At 35.1% G+C, this 27,010-nt stretch overlaps 2 protein-coding genes across 20 annotated transcripts in view; one reads left to right on the forward strand and one right to left on the reverse strand.

The window, feature by feature from the left end:
* The first annotated feature begins 866 nt into the window (after positions 1-866).
* On the forward strand, positions 867-7,901 carry LOC108147727 (sodium-dependent nutrient amino acid transporter 1). The gene is made up of 8 exons (XM_017274456.1): positions 867-1,194; positions 4,153-4,333; positions 4,643-5,009; positions 5,794-6,535; positions 6,837-6,936; positions 6,999-7,175; positions 7,249-7,343; positions 7,471-7,901. Exons 1-8 carry the CDS (start codon positions 1,120-1,122, stop codon positions 7,645-7,647), a joined length of 1,914 nt encoding a protein of 637 aa, XP_017129945.1. The 5' UTR covers positions 867-1,119; the 3' UTR covers positions 7,648-7,901.
* A 4,414-nt stretch (positions 7,902-12,315) lies between these two features.
* Positions 12,316-27,010, reverse strand: part of LOC108147652 (small conductance calcium-activated potassium channel protein) — a 63,057-nt gene continuing 48,362 nt past the window's right edge. For 7 of the 19 annotated variants that reach the window (XM_017274315.2, XM_017274322.2, XM_017274320.2 and 4 more), the window contains 8 exons: positions 26,822-26,926; positions 19,257-19,392; positions 17,275-17,385; positions 16,913-17,040; positions 15,247-15,316; positions 14,753-14,854; positions 14,495-14,667; positions 12,316-13,493 (listed from right to left, as the gene is read on the reverse strand). In XM_017274315.2, the coding sequence (XP_017129804.1) occupies positions 13,328-13,493; positions 14,495-14,667; positions 14,753-14,854; positions 15,247-15,316; positions 16,913-17,040; positions 17,275-17,385; positions 19,257-19,392; positions 26,822-26,926 (991 nt within the window). In that variant the 3' untranslated portion in view covers positions 12,316-13,327. Of the gene's footprint in view, positions 13,565-14,494; positions 14,668-14,752; positions 14,855-15,246; positions 15,317-16,912; positions 17,386-19,256; positions 19,393-19,732; positions 22,095-26,821; positions 26,927-27,010 lie in introns of those variants that run through there. The other 12 variants (XM_017274321.2, XM_017274318.2, XM_017274313.2 and 9 more) reach the window with 8 other exon arrangements.

Genomic DNA, 27,010 nt, shown 5'->3' on the forward strand with positions numbered 1-27,010 from the left:
AAATTCCATATTATTCAATACAAATAAAATGTCCTACTAACTAGGTGGTTTTTAAGAAAAACGTACTTTCCTATCATCAATTTAATCTCGATAATGAAATCTTCTAAAATTTATTAATATGTTTATAAAGCGGGTTTTAACCAAAAAGAAACACGTTCTATTAAGGGAGTTGACCTGTGTAATTGTCGATTTTCGAGCTATTTTTCAGATATTTTGTGTAAGTAAACTATTCAAAGTTTTTGAAAAACTCTTTCTGTATTTTGTTATACATTTTAATTTACAACAACAAGAGTATTGGTGACGGAAGCTGGAACCTCCACAAAATTAAGGACTCAAACGCCGTGTAGGATAAACACGGATAAGTCCCAAATTTTTAAAGATGTCCAAATGACTTTCTTAGGTAAAAAGGTTAAAAGATGTGAAAACAAAATTAAAACACATTATTTTTTTAGAAATCACAAAGTCAGTCTTAAAGAAAAAGTCACTTCCTGTCATCAGTAGCCACTGTTTTTCCAAAGTTTGAAGTCATCTCATTCAGGTGATCATTTTTTCTTCAGTGTAGTCTATTTTTATTCAAACGTCCACGCATTTTAAGGTACATTCCGTGCGGATTTATTCTGTTATTCGGTGCGTACTTCCTTATCCGACAATTTAACAGCCATCCCCGCAACGACGATCGCACGGAGAGCAAACGCGAGAGCACGACACCAAAAGTTTTCCCCCGTTTTCAAGTACAGGGGCACCATTGTACAGGTACTACCACGGGGTTTTTTCCTATGTGTGTGAATAATTTCACGCTTATTACCTGCTGAGCGCTGGCAAAACGCTGCTTGACTTTGGCGGTTCTTAAAGCGGCCAGCAGTCGGAGTATTCTCAGTTCCAGCCGCGGCATTCACGGCACCACAAGCGCGCCTCCAGCTCTGACAAAAAACAACTGCACAAATAAAAATAAAAACAAAACAATACAGAAACCACTTCGAAAGTGCAATTGGAGTTACCAACCAACCATAACCAAGGGCTGGCCAACGAAATGTACTAATTAAAAAATAGCAATTAAACAGAAAAACGCAAGTAACAGTCAGTCAGTTGGCGAAACGCGAAAAAAGGCAATAATAAAAAATGGAATTGAAAGCCGTTCAGCCGACAAATGGAACAAATGGCACAGCAAATGGAACAACTACGGGATCACCGGAAGTAAGTCTGGAAAAATCAAGAAACTAATTATATCTCTAATGCAATTGCTTTCGATTGGCACTTCAAAAACTCAAGTGGTCAGAATATCAGATTGAGCAAAGTGCCAAAACAGTCAGTAAATTAAGTATACGCCCCCGGTACAAAGCAATAGGGAAACAACATTAATACGTGTATAAAACTGTTTAAAAACCTTGATCAAAATGTTTTAAGTTTCCCTGGACTTTCACCCATAATTATGCTTTCGATAAACTCTTAGTAATATCTATCCTTACCTTTTTCGTCCAGTGTGGCCTTTACAATCGCCCAATGGCTTTATGATCATTGTGATCATTAAGGCTGTTAGGCTTTAATTGCGGGCTAATCGACCGACAAACGAAAATACGATTTACGGCAAAATACTTTGTCAGGCGGATACTATATGCATATCTTATACGCTTTACGGCCACCTGAGCCACATAAATATCCAAGTACAACGTCTTTTGTTCTATTTAGAGCTCAATAATGCCCTAAAACTGTTAGTTATCTTAGCAACTAGCGCTCCGCTGTAGATCAGCAAAAAATATACTATATAATGTGCTATATGGCCGAAGAGCTAAAAAAAAACCCGTTTTCCCTGCAGCAGCCATAAACTGACATACTTATATTATGGATGAACACAAGTGACAAGTTCTCTTCGCCTCTCTCCCAGTTATATTACAATATTTCCCAGAAAATGTAATAGGTTATAAACAGATATCAACAAACCAGGTTCAGCTAAAAGAACACAGCGCCTTGTGATAGAAATAAAGATATAAACGCAAAATAGGAATTCCATGATCGTTATTATTTAAAATTAAGGCTTTATTTATATTTGATAATAAATAATAAATTGTTAAGATCGATAACTTCCAGAAAAAGTTCTCAGATAAATCTCATTTATTTTTGTTATTTTATTGACTAGATCATTTTTGAAATATACATATTTGGATAAAAATGAAACCTTAAATATAATTTCTTGAATAATTTTCCAATTAGGAATGAAAATATAAAATCTTGAGTAATTTTTCAATTACAAGTACATCTCTACTTACATACTATATATATTAGTTAAGGTGTTTCCCCCTAAGAGTCATCTTCTATTGACTGCATGCAAAGTGCATAGTTCTTGCTTTAATAGATCAAGTTGATTTAAATGGTAGGTTTTCCCCAACAGGGGAAATCCCTTATAAGGTGATTGATGGCCCAATGCTGGATTTAATTGCGGTCAGCATAACTTTAATTGATGACAAATACAATAAAGTTTTTTTTCCAAGATAAAATTTCCCAGAGTGCAGAAAAAAAACCATCAATTATGCATTGAATAAATGAAACCTCGGTTCAACAGCCTGCTGGGCATAAACATATTCTGCAAGGGGCATCCAATATTTAAACTCGGAAAGGTAATAACAAAGATTGTAACACCTTTTAGCGGCAGATAATGGGCATGTGTAAACATTTGGGCTTCGGCTATTTCATAGATACCCCATTTGTAGACACGTCTTGATGATGCAGTTTCGTTTTCATTTACCTTCGTAATTGCCCTGACTTCCACCCCCATCGACCATAACCACCCCCCCCAGCTGAGTTTTTGTTTTATTTAAACAGCTTTTTTTTTTTTTCGAATAGTACAAATATGTAAGCGGCAAAACAGTTTTCGCGTTCCCAGCTCTCTGATTAAATAAATAAAAAAAACAATGGCCAAGTTCTCCAACTGTTGGTGGCGTGCAAATAGATTTGCTGAAAATAGATTTCACCAAATGGCAATCATATGATTACATATAATTATTATAATTTAATAAATGTTGTAAGTGATAAGAAAGCTCAAAAGAATACATTTGTTTTTTAGCTTTAAATGATACATTTATCATACAGATGTCATGAGTATAGAAGTTTGTTGTTTCGTAACCAACGTTTCGTTTAGCTCGTTAAAGTTTCTGTTAAGACTCATAAAATAAGTCTAATATTATATAAGTGAGGCATTTCCATTTCGCAAGCCTAGTTTTCCTATGACAGTTAGTTTTTTTCTGAATTTACCTAAGGGTAAGCACTTAAAGTACGCCTTGTCACAATCTGTTTTGCATTTGCATATTTAAATGTTATAATTGGCAGTGAGTCAGTAATTAAATTTTAATTTTACAATTAACGTGTTACCGTTTTCAGACTTTTATTAAAAAGCTATGTATACAAATTGTTTAGCTTAGTGATTTCAAGATAACCCCTTAACTGAATGTACATCATTATGAATGGAAAGTCTATTAGGAATTCTGTTTGGGTCGTTGCGCATTAGTCAAATCTCGTTTTCCCTTAATTGAGTGGGCGTAGTTGCACACACTTAATTTGTAATTGTTATTAATGGAATTAAACTGAAATAATCATTGTACAAAAGGCTGTTTGACAATACTCAATGATTTTAGAGTCGGCTTGGCAGGGATTATAATGATCTAATCCCCTATTTATTTTACTACTAAAATGATTCACGGATATAAATGTTCATTCATGAAGAAAATACAAATGATCTCAAGCATACTTAATAAAATCTATTATTTTTTTCTAGAAATTAGTGTTCAGCAATAATACTTGATCGACAGCTAGGGCGCCTTCCTAGAGTGACTACAACAAAGTGATTCTAATCTAATCATAATTAGGCGCACTAAGATAAATATTGCATAATGAGCATATACACATATGCACTATCAGGTGAAGTCTGGTGCCGCATTTCTTTAATATGTCCATGGGTTATCTGGCATTGGATCTGGAAATGCCGCACGCATGTCGCGATCGTGTTTGTCCCAGAGTCCAAACTTGCGGGTTGATGGGTGCTCAAATATTTAGTCATGTGTCTGGTATTTTTGTGAGAGATATTAAGTCTTATATTCCCCGAATTGTGATATCACTTGCCACATATTTGCTTAACAAATTGGCAATTCTTTTCATTTTCAGAAGACAGATGCCGAAAAGCAGACAGCGGAACGTACAAATTGGGGCAATGGCTTAGAGTTCCTCATGTCCTGTATATCGGTTTCGGTGGGATTGGGCAATGTCTGGAGGTTCCCATTTACGGCCTATGAAAACGGAGGAGGTGCCTTCCTGATACCCTACATCATTGTGCTCTTTTTGATTGGTAAGAAGAGGAAACATTATTATAACTTACCCTTTTAAAACACTAATCTCACGTATGAGTATAGCCATATAGTAAATATAGATAGATATATACATATAATTCAACATTTTTTGATTATTATTAATAAAATATGTTGGATTCCAGAGAATAGATAGTAAATTGAGTCAAATATTTGCACATTTTAAGTATTTAGATTGTGATACACTGGTTATATGAAATATTTTGTATATGATATGATATTGATTTTATAATATTTTTACATTATATCTTATTTTAAATGACTAATATAAACTTTTACCCAACTTCAAGGTAAGCCAATGTACTATCTTGAGATGATCATTGGGCAGTTCACGAGTCAGGGAACGGTGAAGATCTGGTCGGTGGTACCGGGTTTCGTGGGTGTGGGCTATGGCCAGGCTTTTGGGACCATCTGTATTATCTCGTACTACTCCTCACTTCTGGCCTTAACCCTCTACTACCTCTTCGTGTCCTTCCAATCGGAGTTACCGTGGTCCTATTGCCGTGATGAGTGGACCAACTGCGTGAACTCGAGACCGCAGGACTCCACGGAAAACTTGTTCACCGGCATGTCCTTGGCAAATGAATCAGCCAGAAATTTCAGTCCCCTGGCCACCAACGAAACTAAACTCCAAAGCAGCTCCGAACTCTATTTCCTGTAAGTATACAAACTATCAAAGTCAGAACTCAGATGGGGGTAGTCCAAATTTTTACAACCACTTTTTATGACTTCATTGAGTGATTCATTGTTGTATAGAAGCAAACATGTTGTTAACAACACATTAAAATGTTTGAATTTCCTGATGTGCTGTAACTTGTGTTAAGTAAGCTTTTTCCATTATCACATTTGCTCACTTATCTGAAAAACAGATTTAAATCACTAGTGCAAAAAAATAATAAGTTATTCAGCGCTGCCATTATTTGTTTGGCATTGTTTTGCTGTTTATGTGCTAAATGCAATCAGTGAATAATTTAAACGAGAATTCCGCTAAAAAAAATATGCCGCTAAAATATATGGCTTATCTGAGCACTTAAAATATTTTTCTATTTAAAAAGAATACAAATTTGTTTTTCTATATGGCTTATATGATATTAATGTTTTTCGATGTGCTATTGAAATAAAATGATGCCCATTTTATATATTTAATTATAAAAAAAATTGTATTTTCGGTTTCTACAAGGCATTAAACTTGCAGAATTTGCAGTTGATAAATAAATAAACATAACCTGCTATGTGAACTGTTTGATAAGATAAATATTTTTTCTGGAAAAATAAATAAAGTCGAAATTCTTTGAACTTGTAAACAATATCTTTTTTTGTTATCTCTATGGTCTATTTGCCAATTAAAAATAATTTCTTTATGGAGTGCAAATTTTTAAATTGTGTACAAGATCATTAATATTTATTACAATAATTATTTTAAATGAATTAACCTCTATAGGAATGTAGTGATCAAGGAGAAGCTGGACATCTCGGACGGCGTTGGTGACCCCGATTGGAAGCTTACGATCGCCCTGTTCGTTTCCTGGGTGGTGATCTTCCTGGTGATCATGCGCGGTGTGAAGAGTTCCGGCAAGGCGGCCTACTTCCTGGCCCTGTTCCCCTACGTGGTCCTCTTCGTCCTGCTGATCCGGGCGGTGACCCTGGAGGGAGCCCGCGATGGCATTCTCTTCTTCCTGGAGCCCCAGTGGGGTGAACTCCTGAACCCCACCGTTTGGAAGGAGGCGGTAGTGCAGTGCTTCTTCTCGCTGGCCGTCGGCTCTGGACCCATCATTATGTTCGCCTCGTACAATCGATTCGATCATGGGATCTATAGGGATGCCATGATCGTGACCACACTAGACACGTTGACCAGTCTGCTGGGCGGCATCACGATATTTGCCATTCTGGGCAATCTGGCGCATAATCTGCAGATCGAAAATATTCGCGATGTGGTGCGAAGTGGCACGGGATTGGCCTTCATCTCGTATCCGGATGCCATATCAAAGTTCCAGGCGGTACCGCAGCTTTTCTCGGTACTGTTCTTCTTCATGCTCTTCGTCCTGGGAATTGGATCCATTGTGGCCCTGCAGAGCACCATTGTGACCATCATATGCGATCAGTTTAAGGGATGGAAGTACTGGAAGGTGGCGCTGACCACCTCCGTCTGTGGATTCCTCATGGGGTTGGTCTACGTAACGCCGGTAAGTTGGATAAAAAGCGAAAAGTTTATATATAACACCCTAGAATCAAATAGATCTAAAGTTCTTCAATTATTTATAAACCTATTTCTAATGTTGAAATACGAACTTTTGTTAATTTCTGGAGTTTACTAGTTTCAATAGTTTTTTTTTTCAAAATTTGTTTCTTAAAATGCCAAACTTGAAGAATTGATAATATTTTTAATACAGAAAGCTTAAGAAAATTGGACTATAAATCATCTTAGCACCTGAAGCCCTTTAACATTATATTTCCTATCTTTATAAATATTTAAACCTTTTTCAGGGAGGTCAGTGGATCTTAACTCTGGTGGATTTCTATGGCGGAACCTATGTGGTCTTTATTTTGGCCATTTTCGAGTTGGCTGGCATTGTGTGGATTTATGGTGGGTGTTTCCATAACACTTTAATAACTTAAGACTTTTCTAATCCAAACTCGTTCCTACAGGTCTGCAGAATTTCTGCGATGACATCGAGTTTATGTGCAATCGCCGGGTTTCACTGTACTGGCGTATGTGTTGGTCCTTCTTCACACCGGTCATGATGATTATTATATTTATATACTCGATGGCCACCATCGAACCAATTAAATACAGCGAACTGTACTTCCCTGAAGCCGCGAACGGTTAGTTGATTTTTAAAGTACCTAAATTTGAATTCGTAGTTAATTGTCATATTTTTTTTTTGGAAACTTTCAGTTGCTGGCTGGTTGCTCTTTGCAATTGGAGCTGCCCAGTTTCCTATGTGGGGCATCTGGTATATCTCTCGTCATCCGCAAGGCACCATTTGGAATGTAAGTTTGTGAAAATAATTTATTGGCCTTGACAAGCCAAGCTGTGGCAAATGTTTATTTAATTGCCATTTTAAGACACTGCTATTTCTTGTTGTAGAGAAACTATATATTTCCTTTTCATTTACAGTCCTTCAAGGCCTCTCTGAAGCCCAGCGATCGATATGGTCCTGCAAATCCAGATATTAGGCGTGAGTGGGTCATCTTCAAGAACCAGAAGGCCGCCCAAAGAGCTTCCCAAAAAGAAACGTCCAAGCTGGGATTCTTCTGGCGGAAAGTGACAAATTTCTGCGGCAGCAACAAGTAAAAGTCTATGTAGAGTGGGGAGCAGATGTGGGGATATCGTGGGGATATCAGAGATTACGATTAACCATAACCACTTGTTATTTATATACGCCATTGTCAGCCTCTATGAAGCCATCACAAATGCGAAGCAAAACTTCGACCGAATATACCGCATCTATCAATAAATAGAGAACTTTTTTTTTGTTATTCTACGTATAAATTTCATTTCTATATGTGATAATATTGAGCAGAAATAAAATCATTATTGTTATCGAAGTGTTTGTTTATTTTGGCCGTTTTCGTTTTTTTTTTAATTTGAAAAGGTTCCAAATTTTTTGCTGTGAATTCCATTTGGTTAAACATTTTATGACGAATTTAACGATTTGTGACATTCCAACTTATGACAATCGAGTGGCAAGCAAACCTTGGAGAAATGCCAAAATTATCAAAAAAATTTATGTCGCTAAGAGAAGTGACAATTTTAATGAAGCTTGTAATGAAAAGTAATTTTATGATTTGGAATTCTTTCATAAGATACTTCCGAGCTACCGAATAAATTAAAAAACCTTTTGGATGTAATTTTATTTTATTTTTATTCAGTTTTTGTTGGTTTTTCTTTCATACAAAGCCCTTTATTATTGTTAAAATTTCAATTATTCTCTTTTGTTTTTTTTTTTATTTATTAATAATTTACAGTTTTATGAGTTTTCTCTTTCCCCTCAACTTTCATCGGTCTCTCTCTTGTTTTAGTTGTTCTTGTTACTTATCGGCTCCTCGGGGTTGTACATTATAACAGTACAGCAATTGATTTTATGTAATATGGTAAATTTGCTATAAATAGTGGGAATTCTTATAAGGTAAATGCTTAATGAGCAAAAAAAAAACAATTACAATCGTCATCAGATCAGATCAGTTTATACTACATACATAATACATATAATATATATATGTATACAAAATAACAAATCGTAAGTCTAATAAACATTCTTAAAATTCATATCTCAAATACAAATACAATATTTGCTTTAGCTGTTAGTTGTTGTTAATTTGTTTTGGTATCGGTATCGGTTTTGGTTTCGGTTTTTTGTTCAGTGTATTCGTTTTGGAAAACGAGGCTTCTTACTTCTTGGGTTCGTTTTTTGATCAAGCTTTTAACTATTTCGTGTATGTAGGTGTTGGTTTTAGTATTTGTTTACTTTTTTTTTTTGGTTTTTTAAATCGTAAAATACTAATTTAGCAAATGTAGGCACCCTAAATATTAAAGCTTTTGCAAAACACGGTTCCTCGATAAGATATAACAATATATTTTGTTGGGGATTCCCCTTTTTTAATTTAAATATACAATACAGTAAATTCAAAATAAACTATTTCATTAGCCACTGAATTTTTTCTGTTTTGTTTCTTTTAGTTTCTTACTTTATTTCTTTTAGAAATTAAATCTTTTTTCCATTTTAGTTGTTTTAATTTAAATTTACTTCAATTTTAGCGTTAGCATAGGTTTAGTTAAAGTTTAGTTTTAGTTGACGTTCGTTTAGCTTTAGTTTAGTTTTGGGTTTCTATTAGTTTTTCTTCTCTTTGTTTAATTCATGCAATGCATTCTAGTTTACTTACTTTGGTTTTTTTTTTTCAATAAAAAATTGTTTCGCCTTCCTCTTAAGTTTTTATTGTTTAGTTTAACATAATAATTGTTTTCCATTTGGGTTTTCCTTATTAGTTTGTTGTTAATAAATTGGTCTTTGCTTCGGCTTTCGTTTTAGCTACTGAATACATTACTATAATACATATAAAGTCAAATATGATCTTATTACTGTGGGGTAAGGATTTTTTTTGGTTTTTGGGTTTTGGTTTTTGGGTTTTTGGTTTTTGGGTTTGGTATATAGACCTCATAGACCGTCTGTACATGTATGTATATACGAGTATGTGTGTGTTGTATATCTAGATATTGTATATGTAACCTTATATATTTTGCATACCTCGATCTAGTTGGGCGCGGGGGCAGGGGAGGGGTTGATGGGGGACATTGTTGGGAGGACCCTTTCTAGTTCCTATCCTGTAAATTCACCAAAATGGATGCTTCGTCATGTTCCGGTTCGATACGATAACGAAAACTCGAATCCAGTTTTTTTTTGTTTTCTTGTAGCATTGGCATTGGCTGGGCTATATGTATGTTCTTTTGGACCTGGTTTGGCTAGAAGAGTTTCTGTTGAAGCGTGGATCTCGATGTACCCCTTGAGCTCTACGATTTGCTGAAGAAAAGAAAGTATATATTTTTCGATTCTGGTTTATGGAAAAAGCAATAGAAATAAACAATGTACACAAATGCTGAACGTGGGACTCGGACCTACGATGCTACGAAAGTCAACCAAGGACACTGTGCAATACGATCCTTTCATGTGTTTTATTTTATCTCAGCTCAAAGGCGGCTAAAAATCTTCAATATTATAAATTGTTACTGCTTCCGGGTTTAGTTTTTGTAGAAATCCATCTTTTTGGTTTGCTTTTTTGCTTCGTTATTTTGGTTTTGAGTTTTCTTCGGTATTTTGTATAGTAAAGACCTGTCTTTTGAAATTCGGTCCCTCATATCAAAGTTGTTTGTTTTTATCTCGTGTTTAAAAGTATTTTGTGGGGCATAGGAAACCAGTTCAAACGGGAATTTGATCTTGTACCAATTATTCATTTCATTTCATTTCAATTCGATTTAATTTGATTTGATTCATTTATCGTTAATCGTATATTGATCTTCGTTTAGTATTTTTTTGGGTATTATTTTTATATTGTTGTAGAGTTGAAACCCAAATATGCATGAATACATAACGTTAAAGCTGGGCGCATTCCATATCTCATATCTGTATCTGTGTGTTTTCGTGTGTGTTCGGGTGCCTGTTTCGATCCGAAAACCGATTTTTATCGATCTTTAGTGATCTGTTTAATTTTGTTCTGATCTGTTCTGCTCTGTTCTGTTCTGTTCTGTTTGGTATGTTGTTGTCTGGTGTAGATTTTAGTTATTTTTTGTGATAAAGCTATTTTGACAGCAGTCTTGAACGTTCTTTTCAATTTAAATATTCAATATTATAAATAGGTATACACACATTTGTTTAAGGGTTCATTTAGTTTGGTTGGTTTGTTGTTTGTTTTCCTTTGACTCGATGGCTTGTCTGGGGTTTTTTGTTGTATATAAGTTAAGACCTATCAGACAGTTGGGAAACTTTTTGGTTAACAACTTTTTTTTTACCATAAAATCAAATCAAAGCCAGGTGTCTTGGAGATGTTGTAAAACAATCAATAATGCAAAATTTCGATACTTTTTGTTGGCTTAGGTGGACTGCATCCTATGGCTATATAATCTATAGTTTACAGATATTTTGATCCTTTCTGGCCCTGGTTCTGTATAATATGCAGAGTCTGTCTTACTGACTGGGAAATTGGGTAGGAATGGGAAATTTTGGGGGCACTATTCGGGGAATTCAGTTGTATATCTCTTTTGCCTTCCATTGGGATCCTAACAAAGCGTTAGAAGGTTGCATATTACCTAATTGTTTGTTTTTTTGCATTTATTTTCTTTTTAAATAACTTCGATGCTCTCAGTTAATACTTTATATTAAGTATATAGAGTATATATAATGTTCCTTTTAGAATCTTTAGAAAATCTTTACGTAGCTCGGCCACTTCTGCTATTATTTCTACACTATTTTGCTCTACTCTTTTCAATTTCAATTCAATTCAATTCAATTCGCTTCTGTTCGTTTCGGTACTATTATTTTCTATCTGGAGCTTGTAGTTTGTTCCGTTGTTACATTTTTACCACCTAGTTTGTATATTTATGCGAATTACTTTTAATATGTTACAAAATTTCAATTAAAATTGTTCACTTTAGTATGTAGACTTTACTAATACGTTAGTTTTGCATTTTGTTTCCATTTGTTTCTCTTGTTTAGTCTACGCTACTATATCATCATCTTCAATCCCCTTCGAAAGCTATTCAGGTTCTTAATTGAGTTCATATTTCTTGGTAGAAAAGAATAGGCGAAAAACAACAACAACGAAAATATATATGTATATATACTATATATATTTTTAAATATATGTGTAGAAAAAGAAGACAACAACAAACTTGTTTCCTTTAAACTTGTTTCGTTAGTTTAGTTAAAGCCAGAGCTAGTAGATGTTAAGTAAGATCTCTCATTTTGTGTGTTAGTTTTTCATTACCCACTTTTTCTTTGGGGTTTTCCATAGTTTTTGTTTTGTTTTTTCTTGGTATTTGGTTTTCTGATTTCGCTGTTTTCTAAATCTCGTAACATACATTTTACAGTTAGATAGTTTTTCTTTGTTCTTGGTTGGGAATTTTTCTTTTTTATTATGCTCGTTTTGTATATAATTGTTGGATTTTATTTTATGAGTTACTCGTGTGCTTTTACTATCCTTGTACACACACACACAGTCAGGTCAGACACACATCCTTGGGATACAGACACATACACTTTCGACAGACGGACACTAGAATTTGCCATGTTCGTGGATGTATTGCAGTTGGTTGGTTGCTTGCACCGGAAACGGAAGTGCTAAGGGGAATCTTTGAAAGGAGGGGTTTGCAGTTATCTATGGTTATATCTGGCTTGCAGTATTATAGAAATGGATATACCGATTTATGTGGTTGTCGTACTGATGGGGACAAGATTTTCCGGGTTAACTATTACTATTTCTGCTTTCTGAGCGTTTTTCGTTTTTTATTTCTTTCGATTCTACATGATGGTGTCCTACGATCTATTTCCTAGGGCCTTACTTTCTAAACATTCTCGCCCTGTACACTCCCATTCACACACTCGCACTCTTTATGCTATTCTATGTTATGTAATTTAGTATGCAAGTACAGGCTGCCTTGGCCCAAGGTGAAGTATTACAAATACGTTTAGCCTAAAACTTAGAAAAAAAAATTACACAATTGTATACATATATTCTGTTTGGTTTTCTGTTATTGTTTTTAAGGTTTTTTTTTTAGGGTTTTATGGGGTAGGTCTATATATCCATACAGATACAGATATATAGAGTGTGTGTGTATTATGTATATGCTAACATTTGACTTTTTTTCTCATCTCGAAGAGGCTTATTTACAAAAGGCCGAGTTCGAAATTCGACTTGTAGAATTACTAATATTACTAGTACCTCTATTATTACTATCACTATGACTAGTACTATTAACTACTATTATTGCATACACGTTCTCTTTTCCTAGTAAACTTATTCGAGGCAGTCGCCTTGCCACTCTCCGTCACAATCGGTTCGTTCATCGTTATCGATTTGACAATGCCACCGCTAGTTCCGGCTATCGCAGTGAATGCGGGCGTTGAACTCGATGGCGGTACTGTACTCATGGGCACATTCTGCTGATCGGGCGAACTGTTGCTGTTCGTATAGGTGTTGCCCAGCGATTCGGCATCTTCCGGTATCGGCATAATCCCACTTATCTGCTGCAAAATGTGCTCTTGCGATTGTGACGATGATTTCGATTTCGATAACAACGGCGATTGGACGCGTTGCCTCAGCGATGTCTCGGCCACGGCGAATTCGGGTTTAGACTTTGACGTAGACGTTGATGTTGACTTTTTTTGGGATTGGGGTGCGGATGATGTTGGCCAGCATCGATCCGGCCTTATTGTTAGCATCTCGATGTTAATCACGGAGTTGGAGCGCTCTCTTTCTGATATTCAGCTGCCGTATTTGTTGGAAGATGCGTAGCTATTAACTGCAGATCCATTTGATGGCATGTGAGTATCAGGCACTAAATGTGGTGTTCTACTAGATATAGGTGGCAAAATAGGGCTTGTTGGCCAATGGTAAGTAGCAGCGGCGTTATTGGATGAGGGAACACTTCTATGCAAAAAGCAGTATGTTAATTGTCGTTATCAAGTTCGCTTTCAAAAACAAATAACTGTTTTTTGTTTCTTTTTCGTTTAATGGCGATGGTTTGATTCGATGCAAATCATGAAATGTCAGAGTGATGGAAAGCCATGAATAGTCAACAAAGAAAAATAATAAAATTGAAAGTCCTTAAGTAAGTTATCGTCCATAAATAGGAATATAGTAAAGGAGTTTAAATCTTTTTAGCACTAAAAGAAGCCTACAATGAACCTTAATTTACTTACAATTTCGTAAGTTTACTTCTAAAGATCTTTTAGTTTAATTTAAAATAACAATAATGAAAACCAAAATAGGAACAGGCAGTAACTTGATAAATTCAAATGGTGTTTAGATCTTTAAATTTTAATATGTTGTTCCTAAAGCTCCTTGACTGTTCCTTTTAATCGAAACTATAAGTTCCTCAATAACAGTCTTAAATCACTTGAATCTTGCATAGAAGACGGAGTACATTTCACTTTTTATTTTTTGGGTAGCCACAGGGATTGGGGTTATAATTTGGAGGAATCAAGTGTGTTCAGTGGACAACTACAGAGTATATATATTTACAAATGAGTTCACTAGATGACTGGATGGATGGATGAATGGATGGGTGGGTGGCTAACGAAATGTAGTTGGGAATGTGGGGACCCCGAATTTCCCGGCAAGGAGACAAACGGACGCGCAGACAACGAACAAAAACAAATTTAAATGACAGGCACAAGTCTTGCTTAAATGATATAGACATACGAGTACGAAAACGAGTACGAGTACGAGAACGAGTACAAGTACAAGTAAAAGTACAAGTACAAGTACAAGTACGAGTATGTGTGTGGATGAGGATGAGGATAATGGACATGGCTCATAAACATACATATATGTATATATATAGAGAGTGATAGACAGAGACAGACAGAGAGAAAAAGAGACAGAGACAGAGAGAAAGAGAGGAGAGTGAAAGAGCGGGGGCGACTCACCTAGAATGGGGGAACAGCATGGGCGCTGCATTGAACATCGATTGGGGCGTTGGCGCTTGGATGGGGGCAACTGCAGCTGTGTCAGGATGTAAAAAGTTCCGCCGCTGCTCGATCCGCTCCTGGTGCTGTGTCAGACATCGAGACAATAGGTCTGGAAGGCTTTCCATGTGCTCCTGCGAGAATATTTCACAAGTGGGAAGTGGAAGTGGATGTTTAGTAAATCACGTGACGCAACACATTCCCGATTGTTTGTCATACTTGTATGCTCTGCATTTTGTCCTCTAGGTTGGTTAGGCGCTCCTCGATGGCATCCTGACGACTAGACATGTCCGATATAATCTCGTAGACCGTGTTTTGTGTCTGCGAATGGTATTCACACAATCACAAACATGCATTGCACATCAGGAGTCATACACAATTGAAATGTATTCTTTAATGCTGTACAGTCGAACTTCTATAAATCTGAACTCTAATTAACACTTAGGAAAATCATTATAAACTAGCTAAGACCTTCGTGAAGGTTAACTAAGCTCAAGGCAAATCAATTTGACTTTTCTGATTTTCAATATTCTCTGAGCTTTATTGAAAAAAAATCTAACATTTTGTTATCGGTTTAAATAACAAAGGTGATATTATATTTTAGTTATTGTTCTCTACTTTAATGTCATTGTTCTTTCATTTAACTGACACATAAAAAACATTTTCCTTTGAAAGGAAGTTCGACTGTATTTTGCGTCTGTACGTTAAGCTACCTTGGCCATGTCAGTTATTGTATTTGCATTATCCATTAGTTTGCGCTGATCCATTTTAACTTTTCGCAACCTAAATCGCATCGGAAGAGTCATCAATATTACAGAGAACATTATTTAAATACAAGATGATAAATAGCCAACATATAACACTAAGCGCGTAACATATTTAGGACTTTTTGTCTCACACTCACACACAATTAATTTTTTAATGGAACATTTTTTCAAGTTTCGTCTAGCCGAAAACACAATTTCCATCCAAAGCAAAATCAACTTAATACTATAGACTGTCATTAGACGTCGGACGAACTGGCAACAGCGTGTTTCGAAACTTTAAGAGGTATTAAACAACTTTTGAAAAGTTATAGCTTAGTTAATGTTTTCTGTATTAATTTTTAAAATCAATTAAAAAAGTTTTTGAATCTCTGCTTTTTCAACATTTAGGTATTCTATTAATTGAAGTATACAAACTTGAATTTTTTTTATACTACACACACCGTTTAGGTTTCGAATCGCACTGCTTAATAGATCAAATTCGCTTAAAATGTTAATTATTTTATTATTATTAATTTTATTTTGGTGTGTAGAATTCGTTGTGCCGTAGTTGATAGAAAGATTAGAAGGGAGTAAGAAAAAAATTGCATATTTCTTTTCGGGCGTTAAAACTGCAGAAAATCGTATCGTGAAAGCATCATCATATCATTCGGCTGATATCTAGGCCACTTTCCCTGGCGAAAGTTATGAGTAGGATGGATGGAACTACGACAATTCACAGGATTCAGTGGGACAGGATCAACAGTTTTGGACAAATTACAAGTTTCGATTGTTACGAATGCAATGGGAAGCGGTGAATGCAGTGGATTCCTTTTTTGTCGGTTAGTAGAGCAGATATGATGGAGTTATGTGTAATGACACTGGGCACTAGTCAAAAGCACAGATGATATTGCGATAGTTTTTGATACGAGATTCTAGAATATTTAACGCAGCATGCTAGGTTATGTGGCTAGTCTCGGTTATTGCATAACGTAAAAACAGGGCTTTACAACCTATTTACAGGCTAGTAAAACGAGTTCAATCATTTGTGGTTTCAACATTTCAGTTTAGTACTTGGTAATTATCGTTTTTAGTATTTTGATTAATTCGGGTTATATACTTTCGTTTCGTACGGATGTATATACAGATTTTGATGAATGGCTCTCCCAAAGCTTGCCTACGATTTTTGATGGGCACAAATATGAGTCTCTAAAAATGAATTTGGCGGTGGGACGGGAAACAGGAATGGGTTAGTTTTACGAACTGGGGGAACTGATTGTTTTGAGCTATTCTGACAAACAAAGGTATAACGTACAGATATATTTGTATGTAGACAAATGAGAGTTAGTTAGTCACGAAAATGTAGAGACAGGAAAGGAGACAAAACATAAACGAACAGAGACGATCAAAATAATAATGGTTTTCCCAATCTAAAGACCCGAAAACTACTATTCGATCTGATACCATTTTGGTTCTTAGATTGTTTTGAGGCACTCTTTTCGATTTAGTTATTTTCTTTTTGATTGGTACTTGTTCTTATTTTTTGGTTGGTTGGTTTGGTTTGGTTTGGTTTGTTTTGGTTGGTTGGTTGGTTGGTTGGTTGATTGGTTGTTGATAGATCTCTAAGAATACTCACGCATATATAGCTAGAAGGAACTTTCTTTGGTGGGTTCTTACACGGCCGGGATTAACCCGTTTTACTAGTCTTGTATGTTTGTAAATGAGCCAAGTTTCACGCAGAACATTCGCCGCAGCATTTTTCAGCTAAATTTTGGTCCAAAGAAGAAACGTATACAAAGTAATTAGAATGCAATATGGATACATGGTAGATGGTGGTACATATATGGTTTTTTTTGGGGTTTTCGATTCGTGATATGGGTGGCTCCGGTTCGGTCAGTCGGTCGCATTGAATCGAATCGTATCGTATCGAATCGGATCAGATCAGAGACTTGAGAGAGTTGAGAGTTGAGAGTTGAGACTTGGAAACACGATCAATACCCGTTTGGTCAACTGCGTGTCCATCATGAAGTTGTGCACATGCTTCTCGGCACGGGTCAGCTCCAGTTTCCGGGAAACTACGGCCACAAGTAGAGCCGTACAGCCGGCGCCCTGTAACGACGATGTGGAGAGTGGTGAGATTGGGCTTTAAATTTCGAATAACGCGCGCAACTGAGGTGAGTTGAGATTTGATCTGAGATCTGGGATCTGGAACCCCCCGGAACACCCAACTCCGTAGGTCCACTTAATTGTATTGTAATTAATTGCTTCTTTCGGAAAATTGCCTTATTTCCAATAGAACATTTAAAAAAAAAAACTAGCTAATATTAACAAAAAATAGTTTTTTATCATTATAGTTTTCATTGTGGGTCAAAAGACTCAGAGTGTCTTGAATAATAAAACCCAATGTACACTCATCCAAATTTTAGATAGCTACGTAAGATATTTAACGAAAAATTTGCAATATTCTTAACAAGAAAAGAATGTTCCCAAATAAGCTGTAATTGGCCAATGGTCAAAGGCAATTTTCTTAATTGTGACACAATTGCACTCAATTTCTTTGATGATAGTTTATGGTGAGAGGTTTGGAGTTTTCGGAATTGGGTGCCCGGCCATCTGTAATGTCAGTTGGTTATTTTCACTTTTGGTTTTATGCATTCAAAATGAAAGTTGCTTTTGTTTATCAAGTTTTATAGTCCAGAACATTTGTTGTTGCTCTCACAATAGATATAGTAATTTTAGGAATGTTACAACATGTATATATGTTATGTTTTAGTTTTTTTTTCTTTTTGTTCTTTCCTTTTCTTTTCTTTTCTTTTCTTTTCTTTTCTTTTTTTTCTTGTTCTTTGTTCTTTTCTTTTCTTTTTAAATAGTTATTTTTTCGTTTGCTTCTCGATGGTTGAACGATTAATGGGTGAGTGGGTTGAATGAGTATGGATGATTGGATGACTACCTTCAAATTGAAATTTCGATATATATGGATAGATTGGAATGCAGCAACGTTTTCGATTAGAACTTAGAGATACGGAGATGGGTGTGGGGTTTAGTTTCGAATTAGAGTAATTTCAAAAGAGTTAACGGATTCGGGTTCGGCACATTTCTATATTTAATACAACAGTTAGAGGTATCTGGCAGAGAGTTACATACACACATATTTACGAAACAATTAGCTAGGGAACAAAGTTGAAACCATAAATCACAATTCATAGTCAAGTTAGGAGTGGAAATATCTATCATAGCTTTATTTATTTTTTGTTTTGTTTTGTTCTTTTTCGGCCACTACGACATGATAAATATCTCAAAAAGTCTAAGAAAAAAGCAGAAAGTCAGACGACTGGTAAGGGGGAAATCGAAATAGAGTTATATATGTATGTATATATATGGAGAGACAGAGAGAAAGAGAGAAAGAAAGTAAGCCACACAGAAGCAGAACTGGATAAAAGGTGGAGAAAGTTAGAAGTATGGAAAATATATATTTAATTCGTTTTTAAGAACTATTTCCTAACCGGTATGCTATGTTTTATTGGCGATTTATTTATAGTTATTGTTGTTTACTTGATCTTTTCAAGACACTTCACTGGCTAAAATTTTATGATTCGACTTGAAAATTGCTCAATCTGATCTCAATTTTTCCTGAAAAAAACATGCATTTATCTCTTCAAATCAAAGTTCTTAAGATCGCTTTGGTGTGTCAACTAGGTTTTTGATATATGTATGTACAGTTAACTAGAAATATTACGATTGAGGTGAGTTTAGATTTTTTTTCTTGTGTTTTTGTTAAAAGTGGTGGCGAGGGGCGGTTGTGGTTGACGGGTAAACATTCGTATGCAGTTTATGTAATTATTTACATATGATTTCTGTTCTATTTGAAAGATCTAAGTTTTTTTGTTAAAAATTTTTTTCTTTTTTTTTGTTTTTATTACATTTTTTTGATTTTTATGTTGTGTGCAATTGTTGGTAATATTTTGTTGTTAAAAACTCACCATTATTCCTGTACTGACAGCGATACCACGTCCACAGTACGTATTCGGAACAATATCACCGAACCCAACACTCAAAAATGTTATCGCTATCAGCCACATTGCATTCAAAAGATTCGCATGTTCTTCATCATGAAATCTGTTCCATAAACCAGCACGCGTTTTTATATTGTTTCGTTTTTTTTTATATATATTTGTTTGGTTTGAAATATATATATATTTTTTTTAATTGGTAATGGTTTGTTTATGGATTTAATCAGTTGAAGTTTCAGTTTCAGGGGTCAAATTGAATATACGCGTTTATTTTTTAAATGAAAGGGAAAGAGAGATAGAGAAAAATATCGTATTGTTGGCTTAATGTTCAAAAATAAAGTATAAGAATCCATTAAAAACTAAACTGACACAGGTAAAATTAGGTAAACCAAAAAATCAAACAAAAACAAGTAACGAAAGTAGTAACGAAAACGCAACGAAAATAATAAAAACAATTGTGAAAACGAAAAGTAAAAGTTAGAATGGGCATTCTGCATATAGGAAAACGAGATTAACAACAAATGGACGAGAAAACGGGTGAGCGCACACAATACAGTGGTCCAAAAAGAGCTTGATGGGGTTTTGGCTTTTGGGTTGTTGGTTTTTTTTTTGGGGGTTTTCGGTTTTCGGATATATTGAGATGTTGACAGTTATGGACGTAACCGTTAATATATATGTATATATGTACAACCAGGGGGGTTTTTGGCCCGATGAAAGCTTGCTGTACAAAAGTGAGAGTTGAAAATATATATGTTTTGTACGTTATCTAGTGATTTGTTATTCTTAAGGAAGGAGCTTCTAGGGTGCAGAGAACAATTCAATTTAATTTCCAAGGCCCAAACACACTCACACACACAGGCCCACTCGCACACACGCACGCAAACTGTGGCACACTCACACCCAGACAGTTAAATGTGCACATTAATAGAATTTGCCGGAGCTGTCAGAAAAGATTTGTTTTGATTTTCTTTTTGTTTTTGTTTTTGCCAGGAAGCAAAAACTTTTCTCGGTTTTTCCTTTGCTTCCTCTTTAAAGTATATCTGTGTGTGTGTGTCAGAAATTTTTTTTTTTCGTTTTAGTTTTTGCTTGCAGAAAAAATAGGACAACAAGAAAAGTTACATTGTTATCTGCGCTCTTTAAAGCTTCGAAAGCACACACACACGCACACATGGTGATTATATAGATATATTTAAATACATATATTATGTGTGCTTATGTTTGTAGTACAGCACACACACACACACACAGACACGCGCACACAAAGTGGGTGGTAACATATATATATATATATATTTTTTTTTTTGGTGATGATTTACAACAGATTGCCGGAGTGTGTGTTTATTTGTGGGTGGGTGGGAATGTAATGTGTTTGTATGTATAAATCGCGGCCTGACTGAAACAAAAACCAGATAGAGCGAGATGAATACTGATATAAAACTATCGCTCGACATTTGTTTTCCGCTTTTTTCAGTTTATTTTGGCTTTTTCTTTTTTTTTTTTTTGGCGACGATTGGGGCAGACAAAACGGCATCTAAAATATGTGCGCTGAAATGTATGCTACGAAAAATGGATACGTGTTTTTTTCTTTTGTTTGTGTGGGTGGCAGTCTCCAAACGGATTTTGGATATTTGAATTTGAATTTATAACTCTGGTGGGGGGCAACAGAGGGGGAAACTCGAGAGCATCGAAAAGGCAGGTCAGGGAATAAGCCCACACACGTACACGGCAGAAAATTGTGTATCATTTAGGCACATCTGATGTTATAAGATCAGTATTATAAATTATTAAAATCAGAATTTATATTTAAATCAATTTTTTATTTTCTTTTAATATAGTTTTTGTCCATGGAAATGAAAATTATTTCTGTGGTGTTAATATTTTTAGTTGTTTATATTAAATATCATTAAAAGTTCTGCTTATGAAAAAAAGTCTGCTTATCTTAAAAAAGTCAGAATCATACATATTTGTAACATACATATGGTTCGGATTAAACGTTTATCGAAATACGTTTTGGACTAGAAATTATTTATAATTTACAATTATGGAGCTTTACAGAGGATTACAAGTTTCAAAATATCTAGGGATTTTGTGTGGCATTTTTTTATGTGTACAGAGAAGTGAGTGCGTGCGTGTGTATCGGTTGATTTGGCAGGTACAATTACTATAAAATACTATATATATCTGTTTTCTTTTATTTTTCGGGGGCGCCTCAGTGGCGACTACTTTTCTGGACCCCCCTTTATCATCCTCCTTCTCCTCCACCACCTCCTCCTCTTCTTTATCTTCTTCTACTGCTCTTTTGCTTGCGATGGGTTTGATTTCTCATATTTTTATGCATGAAAGTTTGCTGTTTGCTGTTGTTGTTGCGGTATTTGTTGATGATGATGTATGTACTTGTTGTTGTAGTAGTTGATTGTTTATCTTATTATAGGATTTCTTTATTGTTTGTATATATGGAAATATATATATTTTTTTGCTGTTTTGTTTTATTCTTGCAACTGTTCTGTTCTGTACTGTTCTATTTTTGTTTTTTTTTTATTTAGTTTTTTTTTGTATCTTTTAAGGTATTTTCAGTATCATAAATGGAATTTCTGGGAGTCTTTTTTTGGTATTTCTTTTTAGGATTGAGGCTTTGTTTTTTTTTTTTTTAGGTTTTTGAAGGAAATACTTACCACCATGCCGCAGGTGAGGGTGATACCGCGTCCACAGTACGTGTTTGGCACAATGTCGCCGTAGCCGACACAGAGAAATGTGATGGCCGTTAGCCACATGGAGTTTAGCAAATTCGCGTGCTCCTCATCGTGGAACCTTTTTTGCGGATCGAATCGGATCGAATTGTATCGGTTTTCGGGTTTTGTTTTAGAATTTATCGGCATGCGTTTGGCATTGTGGGAAAATGGGGTACGAATTTCAGTTATTTCGTTTTGTTTTATCATTTATGATACGTATTTTTTAATTGGTTTTATTGATTTTTGTTTGTCGTTTTTGTTTTTTTTGTCATTAGCGGTTTTACGTTTTTGCGGTTTTCAGTATACAAAAATATATTTAAAGAATTCGGTATTTCAGATGCGAAGTGCGTATTTCGTATGCGTTTTCAAGTTGCGGTTGTTTTTTCAGTTGTTGTTTGGTATTTTATATATATATTCGTTTTCATACATTTTTGTTGGTATTTTTTTTTTTGCAATTTGTGGATACAGAAGTAGGGTGAGAAGTGGAGTAAACAAATAAACAGATGTGAAATTATGTGAACATTTTTTGTTTAAATTTTTTCTATTTATTTTTTCGGTTTTGTTTTCAAGAAAATTAAGAATACAATTTTGTAAATTTTGTTCATATTTTCAAAAAATTTCCATGTACATAAATAATACTCATAAGTACAATAGAAATCAAAGAAATAAATCAAGCTACGAAACGAAAGAATAAAAAAAAACATTTTATAATGAAAAAAAAAAGATAAAAAGAAAAAGTAAATAAAATTAAGAAGGAAAATAATTTGCTTTATCTGTTAGGCTTTTTTTTTCTTTTTGGGCAACGAATTAAAAGTCCTCAATAGAATATAAGAGCGAGATAGTTAGATAGATTGAAAGATACAGATATAGAGATAGGTAGATAGAGTTTCCTCGTAAAGGGGGCTGCAGGGGAATATTTTGGAATATACAATGACATGAATAATATTGATTAATTATAGTTTGGATAGTAGTTTGGCAATTCGATTACAACACTTGCTTCGGCATCGGTTCAAAAACTGTTTTCCTCTCATAATTCTCCTCTTCTCCTCATCCTGTTTCTTCCTCCTCTCCATATTGACCTCTTCCTGCCGGGGCATGAATGTCTGATTGGAAAGGGAGCTTAGGCCTGGGCTTGGAAATGGGATTGGGATTGGGATTGGGATTTGTGCTCGGTGCTGGGTCTTCGAACTGATAACTTTTGATCTGAACGGCACAGATGCACATACTCGCACTCACACAAAACGGCACACACTTGTGACTACATGCAAAACGACTGAAATGGCCCATCCGAGAGTTACGCCCCGTAAAACCCCGCTGCTCTACCTGAAGAGGCTTACCAACTGAAGCCCTAGAGATGTGGCCACTAAATGCTTAGGCATGCCTGCCGGCACAGCTCCGTTGGGTGCCGTTTTTCGATGGGCGAGTGGGTGGCTCGTGTGTGAATGGATGGTTTAAGCAATTTGGAAAGGAAAAATCATAATGGATGCCAAGAGTCCGTACACTGCGAAAACGAATTCGAATTTTATTTGTATTGAATTCTGTATTAGTTTAAGATGAGTTTTGACAATTATTAATCAAATGTATCGTATAAATGTAGCATCCAAATTACGATTTATTATATAACCAAAGGTAAAATCATTATTCTTTTTTATAAATTGGATTCAGATGCAAGACGGTGTAACCACTAAACACAGAAAAAGCTTAAGGTACAAGGTCACACTAAAAACTCGTATACAAGCGCGGTGTGACCATGAACATTAAACATTAGCGCTTTTTCTTATTTTATATTTAAAATTTTAAACTAATTGAAGTCAAAATATTTTAAAATGACTATATATTAATATATTTCTAAGATAAAAAATTCAATTGGTTTTCTTTGTGTACGTATGTGTTTGTGTATTCAGTGTTTGTAAGCACCCTTGTAATGCCGCACAAATCTTGTTTTTCCTCCTGGTTTTCCCCAATTTTTTCCCTCAACCCTCTGGCCTAAAATCTAACTCACAGAGCTTTGATCCGAGCTGAGCAGAGCATGCATGGTAGGTTAAGATACATTTTCCGGGGATCTCCAACAATACGCACATACACATACAGACACACGTACAGACACAGATAGGTAGATAATTTAAAACAGAAAATAAAGTTTGGACCACAGACAAATCGGAAAATAAAATGTTAGGAAAATTCAGAACCAATTCTACCAATTTCTACAGAAAAACATTAAGATACGAATATAGTCTGAAATTTGAAACAAAATTCAACATCGTTACTATAGTACATACACGTGGGCAGTGTGTTTTGGGTGTTTGTTTTTAAAATTGAAGGGTATACTCGTTGTATTTATTTTTCATTTATTTCTCACTGAACTTTTTCATTTGTTTGTTAAACAGTCCAGTCTATTGCCATGTGCCAAAAATAATACAAAGTAATGAAAACGTGGGAAAGTAAAATCAGAAACAAATCGAGCGGAGAATGTGACACGCAAATCAATACACGTCACTCATCTGAGGCGAAAACAAAATGAAGAGTATTTATATGGAATTTATAGTAGTAGATGATGGAGAACAAGAAGAGGAAGAAGAAATAGGAGAAAGGTATGAGTGCTTCTGTCTCTCTTTTTCTTTTTGTCTTTTTGGCTGAGATGTCCGAATTAGTCGATATGCCTGTGCAGCCAATGAAAATATTATATACATCTAAAGTGGGCAATAAAGTTTTCGACCATTTTATATGAATTTTCTGAAGTGTTCTTAAACTTTGTTTGTCCACTGTTTATAAAGGTATATAGATCTCACTGCACAGACATGTGACTATATATATTGGCTACAGGAACAACGCAACAACAAGGACGACAACAACAACAGCAGCAGCAACAACATCTTATGAAGTGGTGTGTATGCTTTCGTCACTAGACTTAAACGCAGCTGTTGGATTCATCGGTTGTATCGAGAGAGTTAGGATCCCCATAAGATATGAGTGGGTTCTCGTTTTCTTGTTTTTTTCGGGTTAACACATTTGTTTCAAGTTTATTTATGGTTACATATAAATGGATGTTTTAGATATGATCTACAGCAATGCAAGCGCAGTCCACTCCACAATTCAAAGTTTAATTGATTAAATAAATATGCGATGTAAAAATGTTTTTGGTTTTTATGTTTCGATTCCCAAAACTAAACGGCAACAACAACAAGAACTTAAAATATAAGGAAAGTCGTAAATCCATAATAAAATAAAATAAATGATGTAAGAATCGCAAGAACAACGAAAATAGATCAATGTGAGAGTGAGAGAAAGAGAGAGTAGAGAAAATTGAATAGGGACAGAAAATGGTTACCAAAGGCCAATAGAAAGCGAGAGGAACATTTGTGCACCAATTCAATGAGCTTATACAGGGTGTCATTATATTGGAGCTAACCAAGAAAAGCAAGAAGTATTAACCGAAGAGGAGTAAGATAAGTAAGAAGGAGAGAGAAAGAGAGACCGAGCTAGCATACAACGTTCAAACACAAAGATTCAAAGTTTAAAGTATACAAAATTTCAAAAGGGATAATACAGACTTAAGGATAATAATGCATGTATATACGGCTTAAAAACGAAACTGAGAAATAAGATGGACTCTAATCGAGCGTTTACAGTGAAGTTTCGCTACGGCTTTACATTTGCTTTAAACGGACACAGTGTGACCACTGAAATAAAGAGCACATGGTACAGAGTCACACTGCGTTTTGAAGTGCATCATCTTGTTTCTCTGAATCATTAAATTCAATTATTCTTACTGCATTCTCCAATTCTACGTGGTCATTTAGTCTTTTTGTTTTTTTTTTTAACTGTCTGAATGTGTGTGTCTTTTGCGTTGTTGTTGTTGCCTTCTTCCCCTCGATAAGTGCTGGACTTCAATCAACTTTCATCGAAAATATCGATAAGTTGTCAGTTGTCAACAAAGGGGAAAAGTACAGGCAAGATAAATGTAAAAAAGCAATCAGCAATCAGGGTTCTTTTGGGTGGAGGGGGTATGATGAGGGTGGTGGTAAAAAACAAGCGAATCCGAATGCCAAATGTAAATAAATTGAAACACATGCAAGCATTATCCATTATCCAATCGTTTGCTACGTGACAGTGACAATTGCATTTCGATTGTTACAGAATCGCATTCGAACTCGTTACAGTTTTAGTATTTCGTCGGGGATTTCGTTTTCAATTGTGTATGTGAATAAACTGAAAACTACATGTAAATTCTTTAACACGTATGAATAAGCAACAATGCACATTCGCTTTTTTTATTGTGTATATTGTAAGCTGTGGCTGTGCTTCCCCCCCTTGCCCATTTTTTTCCGGACTTTATAATGTTTTCATCAACTTTAAAATATATTTAATACAGGAGAGTACAAAAAAAAGCAAATAAAACATGTGACGGAGATGTTTGGAGTTTGGAGTTTTTTTTTGAGTATCTTGGAGAAGACATTACGTAATGCTTGGCACATACATTTATGTACATACATACATTGATATTAAATACATACGTTTAATAGTTATGTCAAAGTATTAGTGGCAAACACATTGAATCAGAACGGTAAACGAAAATGGAGTTCAGAGTAAAACGTAACAAGTATACGGATAACGAAAAACGGAGTACGGAATAGGGAAAACGAAAAACCGAAACTAAGGAAACCAATCAACCATTGAGACCAAACAAAATAATAAAACGAAAGCATAAGTACAATCAAAAATCAAACGAAAGTAATAAACACAAATAAAAATCTCAACAAGTAGAAATATCATATCATAAAATGGATAATAGAGTATGGCCATTACCTTTCGCACTGACGCAGCGTCCAGGATGCGATGATCCACAGGGAGACCATGAAGACCAATAGAACCGTTCCCGGGCATATTGTCATTAGAGTTTTTAAAACGAATCTATAAAGGATTATCAAATAATGGGAATTAGTTTATAATGCAAATAGTCGTCATAATCTCGAGTCATATAAAGAAGAGTTTATC

Source organism: Drosophila elegans, unplaced genomic scaffold (assembly GCF_018152505.1).
Source record: "Drosophila elegans isolate 14027-0461.03 unplaced genomic scaffold, ASM1815250v1 contig_149, whole genome shotgun sequence".
Lineage (NCBI taxonomy): Eukaryota > Metazoa > Arthropoda > Insecta > Diptera > Drosophilidae > Drosophila > Drosophila elegans.